The sequence below is a fragment of the Gorilla gorilla genome, chromosome 21 (assembly GCF_029281585.2).
Source record: "Gorilla gorilla gorilla isolate KB3781 chromosome 21, NHGRI_mGorGor1-v2.1_pri, whole genome shotgun sequence".
Classification (NCBI taxonomy): domain Eukaryota; kingdom Metazoa; phylum Chordata; class Mammalia; order Primates; family Hominidae; genus Gorilla; species Gorilla gorilla.
In genome coordinates, this window is record NC_073245.2 from 66272206 (window position 1) to 66293976 (window position 21771).

A 21771-nucleotide genomic window follows, 5' to 3' on the forward strand; every position below is an offset into this window, starting at 1 on the left:
GCCAGAAAAGACCCACACAAGTATGCCCAGATGACTTTTGACAAAGGTGTAAAAGCAATTCTACAGAATAAAGATAGTCTTTTCAACAAATTGTGCTAGAGCAATTTGACATCTATAGAGGAAAAGAAAGAACCTCAATTTAAGTCTCACATCTTATATAAAAATTATCTCAAAAGAGATCGTGGACTTAAACATAAAACCTCAAATATAAAACTTTTAGGAAAAAAATAAGACAAAATTTCTGAGACCTATGGTTAAAAAATCCATAAAAGACCAAAGACCAAAAGCAAAATCCATAAAAAGAAAACATAATAAATTGGAATTCATCAAAACTAAAAAATTTTGCCCTGTAAAAGATCCTGTTAAAAAGATGAAAAGGGAAACTACAGAGTGGGAGAAAATATTTGCAAACCACATATCTGACGAGAGACTAGTATTTAGAATACATTTAAAAGAAAAAATTCTTAAAACTCAACATTAAAAACAAACAGAACAATCCAATTAGAAAATGGGCAAAAGACGTGAGGGGGCATTTCATTGCAGAGGATATACAGATGGCAAATGAGCACATGGAAGCTGTTCAATCTCATTAACCGTTAGAAAAATGCAAATTAAAACCATAATGAGACATCACTATGCACCCATCAAAGTGGTTAAAGCAAAAAATAGTGACTATTAAATGCTGGGAAGGATGCAAGAAACTCGATTACTCACTTTACAATGTAATCACTTTACATTGCTGGTAGAAATGTAAAGGGATACAGGCAGAATAGAAAACAGTTTGACAGTTTCTTAAATAATTAAACATGCAGGCAGGGCGTGGTGGCAAGTGTCTGTAATCCCAGCTACTCTGGGGGCTGAGATGGGAAGATCACTTGACCCTGGGTGGCTGAGCCAAGATGGCACCACTGCACTTGCCTGGGCAACAGAGCAAGATCCAATCTCAAAAAATAAAAATAAATAAATAAATAAAACATGCAACTATACTGATTGCACTCCTGGTCATTTCTTCTAGAGAAATGAAGAATTATATTCACACAAAAACCTATGCATTAATGTTTATAGCAAAGTTATTTACAATAGCCTCAAAGTTGGAACAACCAAACATCAAACTGGTACTTCCACAGCATGGGATACTACTTGGCAGTCGAAAAGGACCAATATCTACCAAGACACTCAGTGATTCGGATTAATTTCCAGAGATTTATGCTGAAGGGGAAAAAAGCCTATGTAAAAAAGGGTACCCACTGTATGATACTATTTAGATAGCATTCTTGAAATAATAAAGCTATAGCAATGGAGAACAGACTAGTGGTTGCAGGAGGTAAGAAAAGGATGGGGGTGAGAGGGAAGTGGATGCACCTGAACAGTCAGTATGCAGTATCCTTGCGGGGATGAAAATGTTCTCTATTTGATTGTATCATTGTCAATATCCTGGTTGTGATATTGCACTACAGGTCTGAAGATGTTACCGCTGAGTGACACTGGATAAAGGGATAACTGTTCTATTTCTTACAACTGCATGTGAATCTACAATAATTTCAAAGTTAAAAAGTAAAAAAAAAAAAAAAAAAAAAGCTTGATAGGATAGTTCTGGAAGAGCAACAGTGAAGAACCACTTAAAAAGTTGAACTTCTGGGATCTGTAGTTAAATAAATTCGCATGTGGTTTTAACATGTGAAATTAACCCATAACAATGTGTGATGGAATATTTTGCAGCCATGAATTATTTAAGGAGTGTGTAATGACAAAATAAGTGTCCATGATAACCGTAAAAATGATCAGCCTTTATGTGTCAGGCCCAGTGCTAAGCTTGTTAAAAAGATCCCGTTTAATTCTTACAACGATTCCATGAAGCATGCACTGTTTGTAATTCCAATTGTACAGATGAAGAAATTAATGCACAGAAAGAATAAATAACTTGCCTAAGGTCATAAAGCAGAGTTGGGATTTGATCCCAGGCCCAGCTGATTTCAGAGGCCAAAGGTTTTTCAGTGCCATGCTGCACTGATTCTATCTCCTTTCCTTCAGATGTTTACTCAAATATTATCTTCTCACCAAGTCCTTTCCTATTTTAAGTTCCTGCCACTTTATTCCTTTTCTCTGCTGTATATTTTTCTACTTTGTAACCGTCAGCCATACAACATATGTTACCATCAACCATACAACATATGTTAGCATCAGGCATACATGCATATATTGTATGGCTGATGATAACAAGGTGGTAAAATTCCAAAGACATATAGGAATTTAGTATATGATAAAGATGATACCTAAAATCTATGGAAGTGAAGAACTTTTAAATAAAAGATGTAGGAAAAACAGAGCAGCCATCTGGAAAAAAATTAACTTGGTGTCACAACTCAACCCTCTACCAGGATAAAATCCAAATAGATTAAAAATACTACAAGGAAACATGGAAAACATCCTTTCATTTTGGATTGAGAAGGCTTTTGTGTGTATGACTAGAAATCCAGAAGTCATGAAAAGGAAGATTGAAAAGTAAAAAAATCCAAATGTTTACAAAAACATTCATTGGCCAAGCTTGTGTGAAGAAGGCACTCATGCATTGCTGTTACAAGTATAAACTAATTCAATCCTGATGGAGGGCAAAGTGGCATTGTGTACCAAAACTGTAAAAAGGATATATTCTTTTACCCTGTATTTCCATCTCTAAGAGTTGATGTAGAGGATAAACCTAAACTCACACGTGTGAAATAACAAATGTACAAGGTTATTCATTGCAGTGAGGTTAATAGCGAAAGTCTGGAAGCCAGCCAATGGGCATTAATGGGGTCCTGGTTAAATAACTCATGGTACAACCATTCAACAGAATACTCTGCAGGCATTACAAGTGAGGAAGCTCCCTACAGATACAGAAAGTATTGTTAACTGAAAACAAGCGTGGAATAGAACAGAGTGCATATTATGTTACCGTTTGTGTAAAAAAGAAAGAATAAGAATTTATGTTTTATTTCTTATATATGCTCAAAGAAACCCTAGAAAGATACATTAAAAAATACAAACAGCAATTATCTACTGGGTGGCATTTTATAATTTTTTGTTTTGAACAGAGTGAATATGTTACGTATTAAAATTAAGACTAAAGCAAAATATGCATGATTAACTAAAAAAATTTAAAAAATCAAGAGGGCCAAACTAAGCACAGTTGTGATGAGAGTCCAGCCTTCAGGCCACCAGTGTGTGGCCTGTGCTTTAAACATGTTATTTGTAGGTGCTGCTGCTATTCTCATCAGGCCTCCGAATCATTCTCAGCAAACAACATTATACGGAAACAGAAACATTCTCCAGAAAATACCTGGAAACTGTTTTTAAGCAAACAGGTGTCCGTGGTGTTAGCTTGTTTTTCACCTCTGTGTGAGAAGTTTATATATATTTTCTTTTTTGTTGGCTTCAAAGAGCAAACAGATAGGAACACTGCTAAAGTGATTACAATTTGTCATGTTGAAAAATAATGCTGCCTTATCATAATTTGATTGTCTGTAATAAGGCCCATATGGAACTTCTGGCACTTTCTTTCAACTATTGTCAGCTGGACTTCAGACTCCTTTAAGCAAGATCTACATTGTTAAAGTGAAAATATAAGATAAAGCTTAAAAAGCCTTGTCTGGAATGATTTGTGATGCCTCCACTCCATCTAGATTTCCTCATTGTGTAGCACTGATTTTACTCTTAGTTTTAACACCACGAATCAGTACCGAAAGTACAGGTGAACACAAGAAAATTTGTGTGAAAAATGTTGAATGGTACAGAAACTCATGACTCCACTCCTTTCCATCTGTCAGAAATTTGAGCCCCATGCTGCCTGGGATAAAAGGGAAGGCTCTGCTTCCTCTCCCCAGAGAATATCACGCGAGCACAGAGGGTTCGATTTGCTGGACAACAATAGTCTCTGGACAATCATGAAGTCTTCATTTTTCTTCTTCTGAAAACACTGTCACCTGCGTGTAGCCATTGTCAGATTCAGGAAGAAAAATAGGGTTTGGTTAATTTTTGAAGATAGAATTTGTCCCCCAATTTGCCTAGAAAGGAAAGCAAATTAATATGCAAGCAGGAAGGAATGTGAAGACCAATACTAAAACTATTTTGCAGAATCTCAGAATTTCCTAAGCAGACTATGATTTTTTTTTTTTTTTGAGATGTTGCCCAGGCTGGAGTGCAATGGTGCAATCTCGTCTCACTGCAACCTCCGCCTCCCAGGTTCAAGTGATTCTCCTGCCTCAGCCTCCCGAGTAACTGGGATTATAGGCATGTGCCACCACGCCCGGCTAATTTTTGTATTTTCAGTAGAGATGGGGTTTCACCATGTTGGCCAGGCTGATCTCAAACTCCTGACCTCAGGTGATCCACCCACCTTGGCCTCCCAAAGTGTTGGGATTACAGGCATGAGCCACCATGCCCAAACTTTTTTTTTTTTTTTAAGTTTGTTTTACTACAGTGCTCAAAGCCACTGAAGGTCAATAAATATATATTAATGTAGGTAATTCTGTACTTTTATTTTTTCCACTACTCCTACCCAATTCACATCAACTGATAAAAATTCAATGAGTAGTTTTTTTTTAACAATGCATTCACATCTTTCAAGCCCATGGCAAAAACAGGGAAAGAACACAGACAGCACAACCACAGGAAATCCAATTATGAAAGGGCTTCAAATCTGCCCACTTAGGACAACATTTCTCTTTGTGATCTCCTGCTGGAGATTATTACACATTAGCTATAAGTATATTTAAAAAGTTGTTATTCTTTTTGAACAACGAATTGTCACATAAGCTCTGGGTGGCATAGTTTGGAAATTATTGTTAGAGGAAAATAACCTCTTGTTGAACTGTTGCTAGCAGCCTGTGGCAATTTCTAATTAACACAGCTCAGGAATCCTCAGCCTCTTAATGCAGTCTAGAGGAGGAATTGAGAAATTACCTAGATGGTGGTTATTTTTTTACTTTTAGTTAGATTGGTGGTTCACTACAGTGCTCCTTTTATAAAAAAGAGAAAATACAGATAACAAAGAATAAAACGAAATGCATCGATTATTCTATTACTGAAAGTCAACTGCTGTCAACAATTTGCAATTTTTTATTCCACGCTGCTCTTTGGGTGGGATGACAGAGCTATGGCACAGGCAGGCAGAGATCATTTTCACCCAGAGGAGATTCTTCTGCATGCTATTTTGAAATCTGCTTTTCTCATTTAACATTATACTATCACTTTCTTCACCTGACCAATTCTATTTTTATGTCACCCTCGTTTATGGTGTCTAGTGTAAGGGTGTGCCACAATCAATATGAAAGACCTATTGGATCATTTCAGCTTTTTTTCTTACAGACAATACTGGAAATTTTTTAAAGCCCCGTGCATAAAATATTGATCATGTTCTCAATACATTATTTTTAAACATTTTTTATTGCTGCATAATAGATGTACATAATTTTGGGGTATGTGTGATAATTTAATACATTCATATAATTTGTAAAGATCAAATTCGTGTACTTGGGATATTCATCACTTCAAATATTTGTCTTCTCTTCATGCTAAAAACATTCGACTTATTCTATTCTAGCTAGTTTGAAATGTACAGTAAACTATAGTCACCCTCCTGACCTATCAATCAATAAATTCTTAAATGCAGATTTGCTCATTCAGAAAGCATGTGTGTTTGAAGACTTTAAAATTGCATACTGCCAAAGCGCCACGGTGGAAACAAGCTTCTTAGTGGTCCAGGTAGTTGATTAAGAAATTATCTAAGACTTCAGAGGGAAATAAAATAACATGAAAATATAAAACCAAGAAATCTAGATTTCCATTGTCCTCTGGCATCTTTTCTGAGATGGAAATTGAGTCTGGATAACACAGATATAAAAATGTTCCACTTAGCCATTTTTCTTCCTCTTTTGGGGAAGAGAGAGGCAATGTTAATTTCAGCTGCTTATACTAATTGAACCAAGCCGGGTTGGACCAATTATCCAGTGTGATACTCTCTACTGTAAATCAAAACATCACTACCTGTTTTACTACCCTGTGGACATAACCTCAGGATACTTAAGGCTCATCTCACAAGGGGGTAGCAGAAGTCTAGCCCAGGGCCTTAGCATGGTACATCATCATTAATCCATAGTTATTAACTGATGTGGAGATGTTACATTTGTAAGATTAAATAAAGCATTGTCTGTTGTTCACATAGGGGGAGGGGGGAAAGAAATCTATCTAAGAAAGCAACGCACACTTGCTTCCCATATAAAGCTAGTGTACATTTTCTCTTTTCTCCCTCAGCAACTCCTCTGCTTGAGGGGTAAGTGAATTTGTCAACTTGAGTTCCAATGGCAAGTAAAATGTGGGTAGAGAATTAAGCAATAAAATGTTCTTCTCTTGTTTCCCTTTTGGCAGCAGCCTTTGCTTTGGATATAGTCCTAAGGACACATGAGTTGGCACACTCTTAAGTATAGTTCCCTTATGTGTGATTTTTTTCTTTTCTTTTCTTTTTTTTTTTTTTTTTTGAGGTGGAGTCTCGCTCTGTTGCCCAGGCTGGAGTGCAGTGGTGCGATCTCAGCTCACTGCAATCTCCATCTCCCAGGTTCAAGCGATTCTCATGCCTCAGCTTCCTGAGTAGCTGAGATTATAGGCGTGCACCACCATGCTTGGCTAATTTTTGTATTTTTAGTGGAGATGGAGTTTCACCATGTTGGCCAGGTTGGTCTTGAACTCCTGGTCTCTAGTGATCCTCCTGCCTCAGCTTCCCAAACTGCTGAAATTATAGGCGTGAGCCGCCACGCCTGGCCAATATGTGTGATTTAAAATGGAAAAATACTGCTGCAGGCAGAGTGAGTGAAGAGTGATTCCCAGGGTAAGCCACACTGGGCAAAAGGGATTTGTGGAAGATTCTTCTGTTCCATGATTAGTTCCTAACAAGCACAACCTTCCAGACTGGTGACAGCATTTCACATTTACTAAAGGAAAAATACCCAATGTTACGGAAAACAAACAAACAAACAAAAACAAAAAACAAACAAACAAAAACCACACCAGAAAACCTGCCTTTAAATACAAAAAACTAATAATCCACAGCCTAGAACACATTTGTCATCTATTTAACAAACACTTCCCCAAAGCGAGAAAACAGTTTTGAATGCTGCCAGAATTAGGCTGCAGACTTTCTAAGAATTGTTTGGCCTGTGCAAAGAAAGAAAGAAAAAGTCACATGCTATTCACTGACTGTTTAAACACTTCTCTGTTTCTGTTCCTCACCCAGTTGTAATTTTCACTCTCCTGTCTACTTTCTATCTCAAAACTCTGTTTATTTCACTCAGAGCTCTTTCTAAACTCTGGAAGTGTTTGCTTGTTAATTCTCTTTCTTTTTTAAATTGTTGGTTTCTCCACTAGAAGGAAAGCTCCCATGAAGTACACTGTTCTACCTGCTGGGGAATCTAAAATCATTCCTGGCACAAAGAAAATACTCATATTTGTTGCATGAATAAATGAAAGTATCCACTTACTTTTTTTTTTTTTTTTTTTATTTGAGACAGAGTCTCGCTCTGTCATTCTCCTGCCTCAGCCTCCCGAGTGGCTGGGACTACAGGCGCCCGCCACCACACCTGGCTAATTTTTTGTATTTTTGGTAGAGACGGGGTTTCATTGTGTTAGCCAGGATGGTCTCGATCTCCTGACCTCGTGATCCACTTGCCTCGGCCTGCCAAAGTGCTGGGATTACAGGCATGAGCCACCGCGCCCGGCCTCCCACCCCTTTTATATATTGCTTAACACTGGCTGCCTGATTGACTCTCAGGCTGGAATGACAGATGGTCATCTAAGTAGCTTCAAATTCTGATAAGTGCTGTGAAGGATGAAGGAAGTAAAGTGGTCCATGATGGGCGTATTTACTTGATTCTCAACCGTACCCAAGAAAAATACCAATGCAAGTGTTATGACGAAGGACAACCTACATGGCTGCGCTGCTGGGAATCATTTGGTGAACTGGACAGTGGGTGCCCCATCTTAAGGGACAGTCACAACTCACATTCTGTCTGCAAATATAGGGCAAAACTACCCATTACGGGGAAGTCTGAAATATAGAATTGTATTGACATATTATTGCTTTAAAATATCAACTTTGTCAATTCAAAAATATAATTAATTAATTAAAATATTATTTAAAACACTATGTAGGCCAAGTAAGATGTATCTCTGGCTAGAGGCCTTCTACAGATGGCTAGTTTTCAACTTCTGGTTTATGTTTTTTATTTTATTTTACTTCTTCAAACCCACAGCCAACATCATACAACTTCTGGTCTAAATGCCTAGCTCAACATTCTCTAGAAGAACCATTCCTTGGAAAATTGAGCTACCTTGTTAGAGGCCCGACAGCTACATGGATGATTAAGTTTGAGAAACACTTGGTTAAACAAAGTGAAACAGGTATGCTTGCTGCAGGACTTCTCAGAGCCTTTAGTAAGTGGATGTCCATTGTGAATCTTCAGTAGAGACTATAAAGCAAATAGATTTTCTGAAACTATTCCATAGCAGAGCCCTATTTCTAGGCCCATCTTATTGGACTAACGTTCCACAGACCAACTTGGAAAGTACTATCATGCTGGTTAACATTAGGTGTCAACTTGATTGGACTGAAGGATGCCTAGATGGCTGGTAAAGTATTGTTTCTGGGTGTGTCTATGAGGGTGTTGCCAGAGGAGATTAACATTTGAGTCAGCGGACTGGGAGAAGAAGACCCACCGTCAATGTGGGTGGGCACCTTCCAATCAGCTGGCAGCATGGCTAGAACAAAGCAGGTGGAAGAAGGTGGGATAAGCTGGGTTGCTGAGTCTTCCAGCCTTCATCTTTGTCCTGTGCTGGATGCTTCCTGCTCTTGGACGTTAGACTCCAGGTACTTTGGCCTTTGGACTCCTGGACTTACACCAGTGGTTTGCCAGGGGCTCTCAGGCCTTTGGCCACAGACTGATGGCTGCACTGTCGGCCTCCACACTTTTGAGGCTTTTGAACTTCTGCCACTACTGGCTTCCTACCTCCTCAGCTTGCAGACGGCCTATAGTGTGATTTCACCTTGTGATAATGTGAGGCGATTCTCCTTAATAAACTCCCTTTCACATATACGTCTATCCTATTAGTTCTGTCCCTTTGGAGAACCCTGACTAATACAACTAACTTTAGAATTTTTTAAAGATATAAGATGTTTCAAAAGTTTTAAAGTGTTTCATCTCTTTGAACCTATAGGCACAGTGGTTAAGTGTGTGGGCATCGGTGACCAATTTCCACCCTGCCACTTTCTAGCACTATGATTTGCACAAGTTACTTTACCTCCCCGTGACTTAGTAAACTTGATAAGTTATAGCCGTTATAACTTCTGAGGGGGCGAGTCAGATGGGACAATACCAGAGGGAATGATAACTCAAAGTTTATTTTACAAATTAATTGCAAAAAACAATTTACTACATATTTCAAAGGATTAACGCCATGACATGTTAAAGACCAAACTTAAAATACCAAGTAAATAGTACAAATGTAGACTTGTACTATGATTCTAAAGTTTAAGTGAAATCATATACACCACATATTTTGCAATGACTTTCTATTTCAACTTGTGTTAGGCAGAGCAGATAATGACATTGCAATAATACATCCTAACAGTCTTTGAAAAGTTGAACCATGACGTGTACCACCCTTATTCTGGTCAGGTTCATTTAACAAACATTATTGGATGCCAACATGTGCCAGCCATTGTGCTAGGCATTGGGAATACTCAGTTGCATAAAAAATGGTCACGTCTCTTAAGATAACTGTCTCAATGTGTCGAAGTGGTTAGATAGCAGAACAGCGTTCTCCAAATTTCAGACTGTGATCATTAGCGATTTAAAAATAATGTAGTGGGTCAAAACCAGCAGTAAACAAATCAAACAGAATAGAAAAGAATACAAAATCCCTGCAGGTGTTACATGCTGCGAGAATAGTATTACTTCATGAATTCTTTGTTTCATGTATGCGCATGTATATCAGCTCAAGTAAAATCTAGTTCTTACTATGGGGTCACAGTTAAATTAGAAAACTAATGTAATGGATACACTCAGATGAATTACCATAGGTGGATACTGTAGCAGCTTCTACTTGCTCCATTCACGTAATGATTTCCAGACAATGTTGGGTAGAGAAGATAAATCTGGTTTCTATCTGTGGCATGTCCTCTTTGCTGGAAGAGCCTTCTTTCTACTGAAGAAACTGAAAATGCTGGCTGATAGCTATTTGCACCTTGACACAGACACGTGACTCAATTTCACCAAAGGGCTCTGAGGATAAATTTTAGGAAACTCCTTTCTTATTTATAGGACATTGTGACACATACATCGGAAATATTACAGGTCCAATTTCAGGTCATTGCAATAGAGTCAATATCACAATAGAGTCACACACATTTTTCGGTTTCCCAGTGCACATAAAAGTTCTCCACTGTCCCAGAGTCTATTAAGTGTGCAATAGCATTACGTCTAAAAAAAAAAGGACATACTTTAATTTAAAAATACCTTGTCTCATGGTGTATATGTACCACATTTTCTTTACCCAGTCTATTGTTGATGGGCATTTGGGTTGATTCCATGTCTTTGCTATTGTGAATAGTGCTGCAATGGAATACTATGTGTCCATAAAAAGGAACAAGATCATGTCCTTTGCAGGGATATGGATGGAGCTCGAAGCCATTATCTTTGGCAAACTAACGCAGGAACAGAGAACCAAACACCGCATGTTCTCACTTCTAAGTGGGAGCTGAACAATGAGAACAGATGGACACAGGAAGGGGAACAACACACAATGGGGCCTGTCGGGGGTTGGGGGAGGGAGAGCATCAGGAAAAATAGCTAATGCATGCTGGGCTTAATACCTAGGTGATGGGTTGATAGGTGCAGCAAACCACCATGGCACACATTTATTTTAAGTTCTGGGGTACACGTGCACGTCACCCGGGCTCCTGCACATCCTGCATTTGTACCCCAGAACTTAAAATAAAAATTACAACAAAAAATTTATCTCTAAAAAATGCCGACACAAAGACACAAAGTGAACACAGGCCATTGGAAAAATGGTGCTGATAGACTTGCTTGATGCAGGATTGTCACAAACCTTTAATGTGTAAAAATGCAGCATCTGTGAAGCACAATAAAGAGGTATTCCTGCATACTTGGAATCATGTTAAAACCACAAGGGACTAAGCCTAGGGACTAAGCAACAATGGAGGACACCAGTAGAGAAAGACTGAGGCGGGCTTGTGGGGGCTGTGAAGATGTTGAACCAACCTGAACTCCCCTACCTCTAGGGTTCTTTTTACATGCAAGAAATAGTACATTCTCCTTGTTAAGTGAACCACTATTAATTGATTGTTGTGTGTGTGTGTGTGTTTCCTGCAGCCAAAGTAAAAATGATATATTACCAACCCCTAAATGATACACTATTCAAACTCCATCACTCTGAAAAGCCATTTGATCTATTTCATAATTACTCATTTCTAAGTTTCTAACAATTTAGAAAATATACAGTTTTATTTAGCATGACTACTACTGATGGCCTATATTATCTTCTAACTTTACAAAAACCCCTAGGGCAGGTAGTAGCTTCCTTTTGTGGATGAAAACACAGGTTTTTAAATGATCGAGTATAACAGGCTTAGGTGACAGATGGATCTCGATTCCACTTCTGCCACTAATTAGCTTTGTGACCTTACGCAGGTAACTTAAGTTCTCCCCAAGTTCTCTCCTCTGTTCAATGGCAATAGAAATACCTAACTTGTTGGGTTGTTTTAACAATAAAAGCAGATAATGTATGCAAAATGCTTACTACACAGCCTAGAAATAATGAATTATTTTAAAATGGGGCTATTATTGTCATTTAACTCAACCACACAGCTATTTAGTGGTAGAGTCTGGACTCATACCTAGGTCACCCAGGCTCCTAACACTTCCACATCACCTCTGCCATTGCAAACATCTCATATTGAGCGTTTCTTACTGCTAAATGCATCAAAATCCCAGTGGTATAGCTGAGGACCTGGTTTACTCCAAAATTTGCATAATGTAAGATGGATTTTCCCTTTGCACTGACAAAGTCTTTTGGGTGGCTAGTTCTCTTTACTAGTTGAAAAGGCATGGCCTTGTGGACATAAGGCAGAAACAACACAAAATAAAAAACAGTTAATAATTCACTTGGCCTTCTAATGTTGAAATTGGGTAATTCTTTTTATTTGTTTTTATTTTTCACTTGGGATTTTGGGTATTTACAACTTTGCATATGCTAACATCTTTGAATTTCATTGCCTCAAGTTGTAACTTCATCGAACAAGTTTCAAATAATTGGCAAAAATAGAAACGTTGACTATCTAAGACTATGGGCTTTGGAGATGGACAATTTTGGCTGTGCCACCTTTTAGCTGTGTGTCAGGAGTGATATGCTTTCTCTGAACTGTTGACTTCTTAATCTGTAAAATGGTGAAAATACAGGAATTCCCCGGTAAGATTTGATGGCTCAATGAGCTGATTTCTACAAAATGATTTAATCACAGAATTTGACTTAAAATGCGAGAGGGATTCATGCTGTCTGAAATCAACCAGTGGAGATATCTGGTTAGCTTCATGGAGAACCTGGCACTGAATATCAAGTCAATTTTTGATAAACAGAGAGAGAAAGAGACATAGGCAGAGAAAATACCAGGAGACAGATGGCGTTTGCACAGGTCAGGTGTTGGCTATATTGACTGGAGAAATTTAAGGGAAGGGTGGAAAATGCAGTTGGAAAATAGGCAGAGGAAACATTGTGGAAACCCTTAAATGTCAGACAAAGAAACTGAGGCTTATGGGCACGGACACTAACATTTCTATTGTTTCAAAAATAATTTTACAACTTTTATACCTTTCTCACCCAAGTTAGGACTTGTGCCTTTGGTTATACAACTCTTAAATTAGAGTCAACTGTGCTATCTCTGTGAGTTTGGGTTGAGGACTATGGAAGGGAAAGGCAAAAAATAAAAGTAAAATGTGAAGTAGAAGACAGGGAGAAAACCCATAATACTAGTAATAGCTAATTTCTCTTTTTTTTTTCAAAATGCAATTTGTGCTAAGTACTTTATATGGCCTATCTCATTTAACTTCTAAAAGTGTGAACAATGTGAGAATGTGCTAGATACTATTATTATCCCCATTTTACAGATGAGGAAACTGAGGCTCAGGAGGTGAAGTAGCTTGCCCAAGATCACACAGCCAGTAGGTGACAGAGGTAGAGAGGAAACCTAGGCTACCTGACTATGATGCTTATGTTTAATTCACTACTAAATACCATGTAGGAAAGGACTCTGGAGACCTTGGTTCTTTAATTCCAATTCTACCACTAAACAGTAGAGACAGGATGAACTTGTCATTCACTGAGATGGAAAACCCCGTGAATTAAACTAGTGGGCATTTTGTTTTTGTCATTGTTAGGCGATGAATGAAGAGTTCCATTCTGGACACATTAGGGTTGAGATACTCAGTGAGCAGCCAAATGGGGATGTAGAAATTCAAGTAGACATGTGGAAGAGGAGGCAGCTGAGACTCACGTCTGGACTTCAGGGATGGATCCCGGCTAGAGATGTAAATTTGGAACTTGTCAACCCATAGCAGTATTTAAACCTTTGGGACTGAGGGAAACCTTCAAGGAAATAAGCGTAGTTAGAGATAGCCAAGAAGTGAACCCTGGGGAAGTCCAACATTTAGAGGGTGAGATCCAGCAAAGGAGATGAAGGAAGAGTAGCCAGGGAGGTGGAAGGATGTTGTTTCAAACAGCAAGGTGTGGCCCACTCAGTCACTGTGTCAGATTCAACTTGCAGGTCAGACCTACTAGGACAAAGATAGAGACCTATAGGATTTGGCAGCCAGGGTGATGGTGGGGAATTTGAAACATCATGGTGGCTGTGAGAAGAGCCTGAATGGAGCGTGTTCAAGAGAGAAAAGAAGAGAAGTGAAAACACATAATATTGTTCTTATTATTAGTAGCCTGAGCCAATCTGAGGACCGATGCACTTATCACAATGTCTCTTAAAATACTATGTCTCTTACTAGATTATACACTCCTTGACAGACGAGAAACATGATTTATTTTTCAAATGCCTTGCACAAGGTTAGTGCGAAAGTAACGATTGCAGGATTTAATTACATTTTTAAAAGAAAAAAGACATTCTTCATCTTATGAAACTCTGCATGGCAACACTTTACGCACCCCACACCCCCACTCAACACAAACACAACTCTGGAAGTACTGTGTTGATAACAGAAATGTGGTGGGTTTTATTTTTAACCAATAAAGGTCAAGTTTGCATTATGTGATTTTGTGTGTGTGTGTGTTGAATCTTTTAAATGCGTATCTTACAGCTCTGGTTCAGTTGTTGTGGGGAGAGGAAAAAAAACTCATCCCTGCCAACACATTGGTTTGTATGAATCACAGCTCAGTGAAACCTTTCAGGCATATAATTTATCTTTTCTTTGGCCTATGTAGTAAACGCTTCATTTGTTCATGAATTCTTGCCTTGTTTTAATTATGCTTTGCCCTGAATGTAGTTTTATAAGGCACAAAAATAAGACTGTCATTCTGAAAACACAGAAGATTTGTGTGTTTCCCCCAGGATGAAATGGTGGCATCTTTCTCCCAATTCACAGCTCTGTGGGCTTGTGGCTGGAATTCCAATCCAGCAGGGAGCAAGCCATAAAAATGGGGGGAAGGGCTGCTGGAGGGAGGCAGTGGATGCGGCTGAGCCCAAGGCATAATTCACCCTAAGTATTCTGAATCAATACACTGACATCCAACCATGTACAATGTGGTACTCCCACCAAGAAAGCCACTGATTGAGAAGTTTTATTCATGTTACTTTCTGAGGGTTGGATTGTCCCATTACATTTACAGAACAATTGCTTTTTTCCCCCTAAATACAGAACTATGCAGCCGGGAGTCAGAAAAGAAACCTTGACAATCAGAAGGCTGTTTTGTTGTTGTTGTTAAAAATCTTTGCAGGCATATGCATCTGAATATCCATAAGTTCACAGGCTGAGGAGAAATGGCTATTTCATAACTTTTCTGTGTTTCGTATATACATAGTACAAAGTGGGCACTCAGTATTTCAAATTTCAATATCACTGAAAAAAATGGAAATTTGTCATGTAACAAAATCAGATGCAGACTTCATTGGTGAATCTGAGGGAGTGAATTCACTTATTCAGAAAGGAAGACAGTTACAATTCTTGGGTCTTCTGAGAGATCATTGTAACTTGAAAATATTACACAAGGGCTTTGCTATATTAGATACCTGCCATGTTCCTAACACAAGCTCCCATTTTCTGACTCAAATCTCATTTTGGAACACATTCCACTCAAATTGAGGTTCTACCCCTAAGAGTTCTTTTTCAATAAAGAAAGCTGAGTTAATAAATCACAACTCCAAAACTTTTCCTCACTTTTCTTAGACTAGAAATAGATTGAGTGTGTCGAGGTTTTATGGCTGAGTACATTGGAGGGCTGGCTATTCTATGCTGAACTGGTTTACTTGATTAAGATGGGGATTTGGATGAGTCACTGGACACCTGTCCAAAGATGAGTAAAACACATTCCTTCACTGTCTTCCCATAAATAACTCAATCTTCTCCTAACTGAGCCAATGGATAGGTTTTGGATGCCCAAGCAAAAGAAACACATGACTGTTAAAAAATCACAACCTCAAAATGGCCTTAGAAGCCTATGACCAATAATGAGAATGGTTTCTCCACTCAGGCACAAGTAGTAAACAGCTTCTCCCATATGCAGGAATATTGACGACCAGTTTACCGCCTCTGGGCATGTAACTTTCAGGTCCTGGTTCATGCATTTGCTGGAATGTTCCCTGGGCCATGGAGCCCAGTTCTCCTGGCGTCTGGCATCTCCCCCACACTCTGCTCCCCCAGCACAGCACTTGGCATCTTGCATTGCAATTGCAGGTTTATTTATTCACTTCTCTCACTGGACAGCAAACTCCACCAGGGCCGAGACTCTGTGTCTTGCCCTTCACTGTGGTCCCTGTGCCTCACCTGTTCCTAGTACAGTGTCACACTCAGTAAAGAGCAGATGCCTGGATGCATTTGGAGACTTATTTCAAATTATAGGGAAAGTTATTCAACCGGCTTCTTGAACTGGTGCATTTTGGAAAGTGGGTGTTTGAAGGGAAAATGTTTAAACTCTGAAAGAAATGTTGGAAATAAGCTCTTTGAATCAAAATGTATAGAAAACACAAGAATGCTGACAGTAAGAGCCTAAAACACATGATGCCTATTATCTTTTCCCAATTTTAACTCTCCAGAGTGTTCAGCGGTGCCCAGCCTTCATAATGTAATTCTTCATAGCACCCTGGATGCATTAAAACCATAGATTAACGTGATACTCATTTTCATTAAGGAAAATAATTTACGTACAGTGCTCAGAGTAGAGCCTGGCACATTGAACATTTTCAATAAATGACAGCAAGTGTAATTATTAGCACTTCGGAAGTGCAAAGTTGCATTGTATTAAGACAAATATATTTGGAGCTCATCTAATTTTTTTTCCTGGCTCTGAAGTCTGCTAGTGGCTTAACTTTATTCCCAAGTTTTGAAAAATATTGTTATTTAAAAGACTGTTAACCAAGGAAACGCATGCCCTAAACCTATAATGTATCAAGTTTTACTTCCTTCTTCTTTTAAGTTCTTTTCCTGCCTTGAATACAAACAAGCTCTCTCAAGGTTAAAAGCAAATGCTCTTTTTAGTGTCAAAAAGAGCTTGCCTTTCTTCGCTCAGGAAAAAAAGCAACTGATTCCAGGATACCTTCTTTGAAAACCAACACAAAAAAACCCCCCAAAAAACAAAAAAACAAAAACAAAACCCCTAGTTTTTACAAAGGTATTACTCCTACTTGTTGGAAAAGAATTAGTACATAAAAGAGTCTGCCCAGAGCTGTAAAATCTCTTTATTCAAACACACACCTTAGAGCAAAAGATAGTTAAATATCAATTCAGGCTATTAAGAGTAAGGAACGAAATGTGTTCCAACAAAACTCTGCATGTCAACAAACTACAGAGACTAGGTAACATCTTTTAGGAATCATTTTTGTTCCACTAACGCCTTTTCCTCCAGAATCCACTGATCGTAAACGCAACCCATCTACTTCCGCCTTTGAAAAATGGATGGACAAATTCATCTGCATGTAACTCACCTCCTCTTTTCTTTTACATAAAACAGATGCCACAGCTGTTATTGTTCTTCACATAGATGTTTCTACCCGGAGAAACATCAGGATGACACTCTGCTACAATGTGCTATTTGTTCTAGAGGGGTCAACAGCTTGCCACCTTGCCTAGGCCCAGGGTGACTGCATATGTGCAGTGGTCTTATCCCATTAGCGCCCCCGAGCATGCATTCAGAACCAAGTGGATACATACACCTTGGCACACTTACCTTCCCTGCAGGGACATCATCGGACTGCCCTGATAAACCAGGAACCTCATCCACCTTGTCTTGATGCTCTGCCCTCTTGGCTTCCTGTTGGCTGTCACCTGGCACCTTTTCCTGTCCCTTGTCCAGCTTGAAGAATTTGTCAAAAAAGCTGGAGTCCTTGGGCTTGGAGGGAGCTTCTCCTCCTGCTCCCCCTGTCTCAGGTGGGAGAAGCGTGGGATCCCCGGCGGCAGAGAGGACCTTGTCTTGGGCCGGGGCGTGCCCTGGGGTTTTATCTGTGTCCTGCCCCGGTCCAGCTGCCACCGGAAGTGTCCAGCTCTCACTTGGGTCTTTGTTCGCTGGAGCTTTATTGGAGCTGACATCAAGCTTCACTGATCCAAGGGATGAATCTGCGGCTTGGTCTCCGGTACGTCCTGGTACAGGCCGAGAGAGCATCAAGAAAAAACGAGATTTAGCAGCTGGTGCCTCGGGTTTGGCCTCTTTCCCAAGATTCTTTCCGTTGGCATCCGCAACAGCACTTATCTCCATTGTCTCGGGGGAAGAAGTGGCCACATTATCCGTCTTGATACTTATTCCCAAGTCGACTGTAAACACAAACATAAACAGCGGTTATTCAGCCAAGCCGGGAAATTCAGGCACTAATAATGGACTCCAGACATTTTTTATACGAAAGCCATACTGCATACTGGAACTGTGTTGTTCTCTGGTCATTCTGAAAGGCAGAAGTTAGCTCTCCAGATCTCCTTGGACCCTGCTTTTCTTGGGAGAGGAGAAGGCAAGGTTGGTGAGGAGGGAAAGCTACTTAATGGAAAGTCACTTAATGGAAAGTCACTAGCTGCCAGGTGTGGAATGAGTGATATTCAACGTTAATTAATCTTCTTTTATCTGTGTAAGAACTCCGTGAGCAGCATATTGTCATGATGTCAACTGGGAGGCAGTACAGCAGTTAGGAGCTTGGGTTCTGGAGCTAGAACAAGGTTTCTCAACCTCAGCACTACTCACATTTGAAGCCAGATTATTCTTTGTTAGGGAGGCTCATCCTGTGCCTCATAGGCTGATTAGCAGCATCCTTGGCCTCTGCCCACTAGACGCCAGTCACATTTCCCAGTCATGACAACCAAAAATATCTCTAGGCATTGCTAAATGTCCCCTGGAGGACAAAATCTCTTACGTTTGAGAGGCACTGAACTGAAATGTATTTTTGAATCCAGATTATTTAATTTTCTGTGCCTCAACTTTCTGGTAAAAGGAGACAGATAATAAATCTACCTCGTAATTTTGTTAGGAAGATTACATGAGTTAATAGTTTTAAAGCAAGTACAATAGCGCCTGGAATATATTAAGTGCTTAATAAATATCACAAACATTAGTTATCATTATTCATGAGTGAGAAAACTGACAGTCAGAGAGGTCAGTACACCCTCTCCTGGCTGCCCAGTAAGCTAGTAAGCAGCAGAGTCTGGCTTCAGGCAGAAATCTGACTTCAAAGTTCATGCGCTCTCTGTCTTACCAGGGACTTGTATTAGCATAGACTGTGAAGAATATGGGAAGATTTTTAAAATACAGTACTCAGAAAATTTCTCTTTGAAAGGCTGGAAGAGCAGATATCCACACAAGAAGGCAAATTAGACCTCAGGCCAGTGTGGAATTAAAGGTGTAGGGTTATCTGGTCAAGACTGTGTGTGTGGATACAGGCTCCAACCCCTCCAGGCAAGGGCACTGTTTCCAACATCCACCCTTTCTCCTTTGACCTCTACCTTGACCTAAATTAACTATAAAAGGTCCTTCTTTTCTAGGACCCTACTATAAATCAGTGTAATATTCAGGAAAAAAAGAACACCAAGAATGTTGGGATCCCAGTTAAAGATCAAGATTCTCTACTGATAAGCTGTGTGATATTGAGTAAATCACTAAAAATCTTTGAATCTCTTCATTTGTAAAATGGGAATATTGGTAGTCCTACTGCAGGGTTGTTGTAATGCTTAAAGAAGAAAAGTCATGCAAAGGATCTGGCACAATGCCTTTTCCATAATAGGTGCTTAGTAATTGACAGATACTGTTATAACTTTTCAGGTTTCTCTCATGCCTTTGACAACATTGCATTTTGCTTGCTATATCTGTAGTCAGACACTTCTTAATATCTGTTTGCAGGAAGACAGAAAAATAAAGGGAAGAATTGAGATTTCTTTGATCTATTCATATTGCTCATTAATATGTAGTGAGAAATACATACACACACACATACACACACGTGCATCCATTAGCAATTGTTTTTGCCCAACTCTAGTGTCTCGCAGTGTCTAGACTAAACAACAAACAAAAAAGGGGGGAGAGTGAGCTGGATTAAGCATTGAGGCACAGGGAAGAAATGGTCTGGGGCAAGCCCAGGGATGAATGTTAAGGGTTTCTCATAAACCTGAACCTGAAGAAAATCACCCTGCCAGCACATCGATCTTCTAGCTCTTCTTAACCTTTTTTTCTGTGATTCAGGAATTCATAATGATAGAAAATATTATACTAAAGAAAAAAAAAGAGGGAGAATAAGTAAGTGATAGATGGATGCATCAGGGTGTAAAGTTAGCAAGTAAGGCTGTTGAAGTGTCAGAGTGAATATAAATGAATTGTGGGAATGGTCCATGCCAGGAGAAGAGGGAATGGTTGACAAAAAGGGAAATGCTAAGATTCAAAACAGGGAAGGGCTTTTCAAAATGCCAAGAGCACCAACTTATTTCTTTCAGTTTAATTCCTCTCTTCCTTACCCACTGGCTGGAAAGCAAAGGAGCTAGTGGTAAGTAAGAGTGTTATAGCCAGAGAAAAAGTCTTCGAAAAACACAAAGTACTTTCCATGGACAATCTTTTTTATTTTAAAGTGCCAATATGTTGCTTTGAAAAAGAATAAATTCCTTACATCCAGGTATCTGGACTAGACTTCAGTGCATTTAGTGATTATAGCAAATCCAAACAGTAGCTTTTGATATCAGAGAATGGGTAAAGTGTTTTTGACAATTTCTAAGAACTTAGAGTTCTTAGGTGATACATTCCATGCAACTGAAGCTCTGCTCTCCAAATTTAGGTGGGTACATACCCAAGTCCATCACCTGGGGCTTCTATTTCCTTTGCTCAGATGCTCACCTCCTAGGTGGGCACCTGACATAAGATAGACTAATAAAAATAAATCCTGTAACTTTTGATACCCCTATTAAAAAAGAGTTGCAAACCAATAGGAGGTACACTTGAGAATCAGCACAAATGAAAGTAGAACCTGGAAATCCAGGAAGCAGATACCCAATCATGTCATTTAAACATCTAGATCCAGCTGTGCCTGAAGCTGAACTTTAGCATTACATAAGCCAATAAATCACTCTTCCCCAACTTATGCCAGTTGAAATTGAATACATACTCAGTGACTTTGAGAGAATTCCAGGGAATTGGTCAGTCCCTGTTTCACTTGTAAATACATAGCAATCAAGCCTACCAAATCTATGATTGATTGGGGTGTCTGAAAGAGATGGAGGGAATGGAACCAACCTGAAAAACATATTTCAGGAGTTCATCCCTGAAAACTTCCCCAACCTAGCTAGAGGGGCCAACATTCAAACTCAGGAAATGCAGAGAACCCCAGTAAGATACTCCACAAAAAGATCTCCCCCAAGACATCATCATCAGATTCTCCAAAGTTGAAATGTAAGAAAAAATGCTAAAGGCAACTAGAGTGAAAGGCCCGGTCACCTAAAAAGGGAAGCACAGACTTACAGTAGACCTCTCAGTGGAAACCCCACAAGCCAGAAGAGATTGAGGACCAATATTCAACATTCTTAAACAAAAAGAATTCCAACCCAGAATTTTATATCTGACTAAACTGAGCTTCATAAGCAAAAGAGAAATAAGATCATTTTCAGACAAGCAAATGCTAAGGGAATTTGTGACCATTAGACCTGCCTTGCAACGGTTCTTAAAGGAAGCATTAAATACGGAAAGACCATTACCAGACACTACAAAACACACTGAAGTACAGAGACCAGTGACATTGTAAAGCAACTACATAACAAGTCTGCAAAATAACCAGCCAACATCATGATGATGGTATCAAATCGACACATATCAACACTAACCTTAAATGTAAATGGACTAAATGATCCCATTAGAAGACATAAAGTGGCAGGCTGGATAAAGAACCAAGAACCATTGGTATACTGTCTTCAAGAGACCCATCTCCTATGCAGTGACACACATAGGTTCAAAATAAAGGGATGGGGAAAAATCTACCAAGCAAATAGAAAA

At 39.2% G+C, this 21771-nt stretch overlaps 1 protein-coding gene across 13 annotated transcripts in view; it reads right to left on the reverse strand.

Annotated features, from left to right (window-relative positions):
• BCAS1 (brain enriched myelin associated protein 1) overlaps window positions 1-21771 on the reverse strand; it is a 116332-nt gene that overhangs the window by 67491 nt on the left and 27070 nt on the right. For all 13 annotated transcript variants that reach the window (XM_031004875.3, XM_031004874.3, XM_055372788.2 and 10 more), the window contains exon 4: window positions 17494-18074. In XM_031004875.3, the coding sequence (XP_030860735.2) occupies window positions 17494-18074 (581 nt within the window). The remainder of the gene's footprint in view (window positions 1-17493; window positions 18075-21771) is intronic.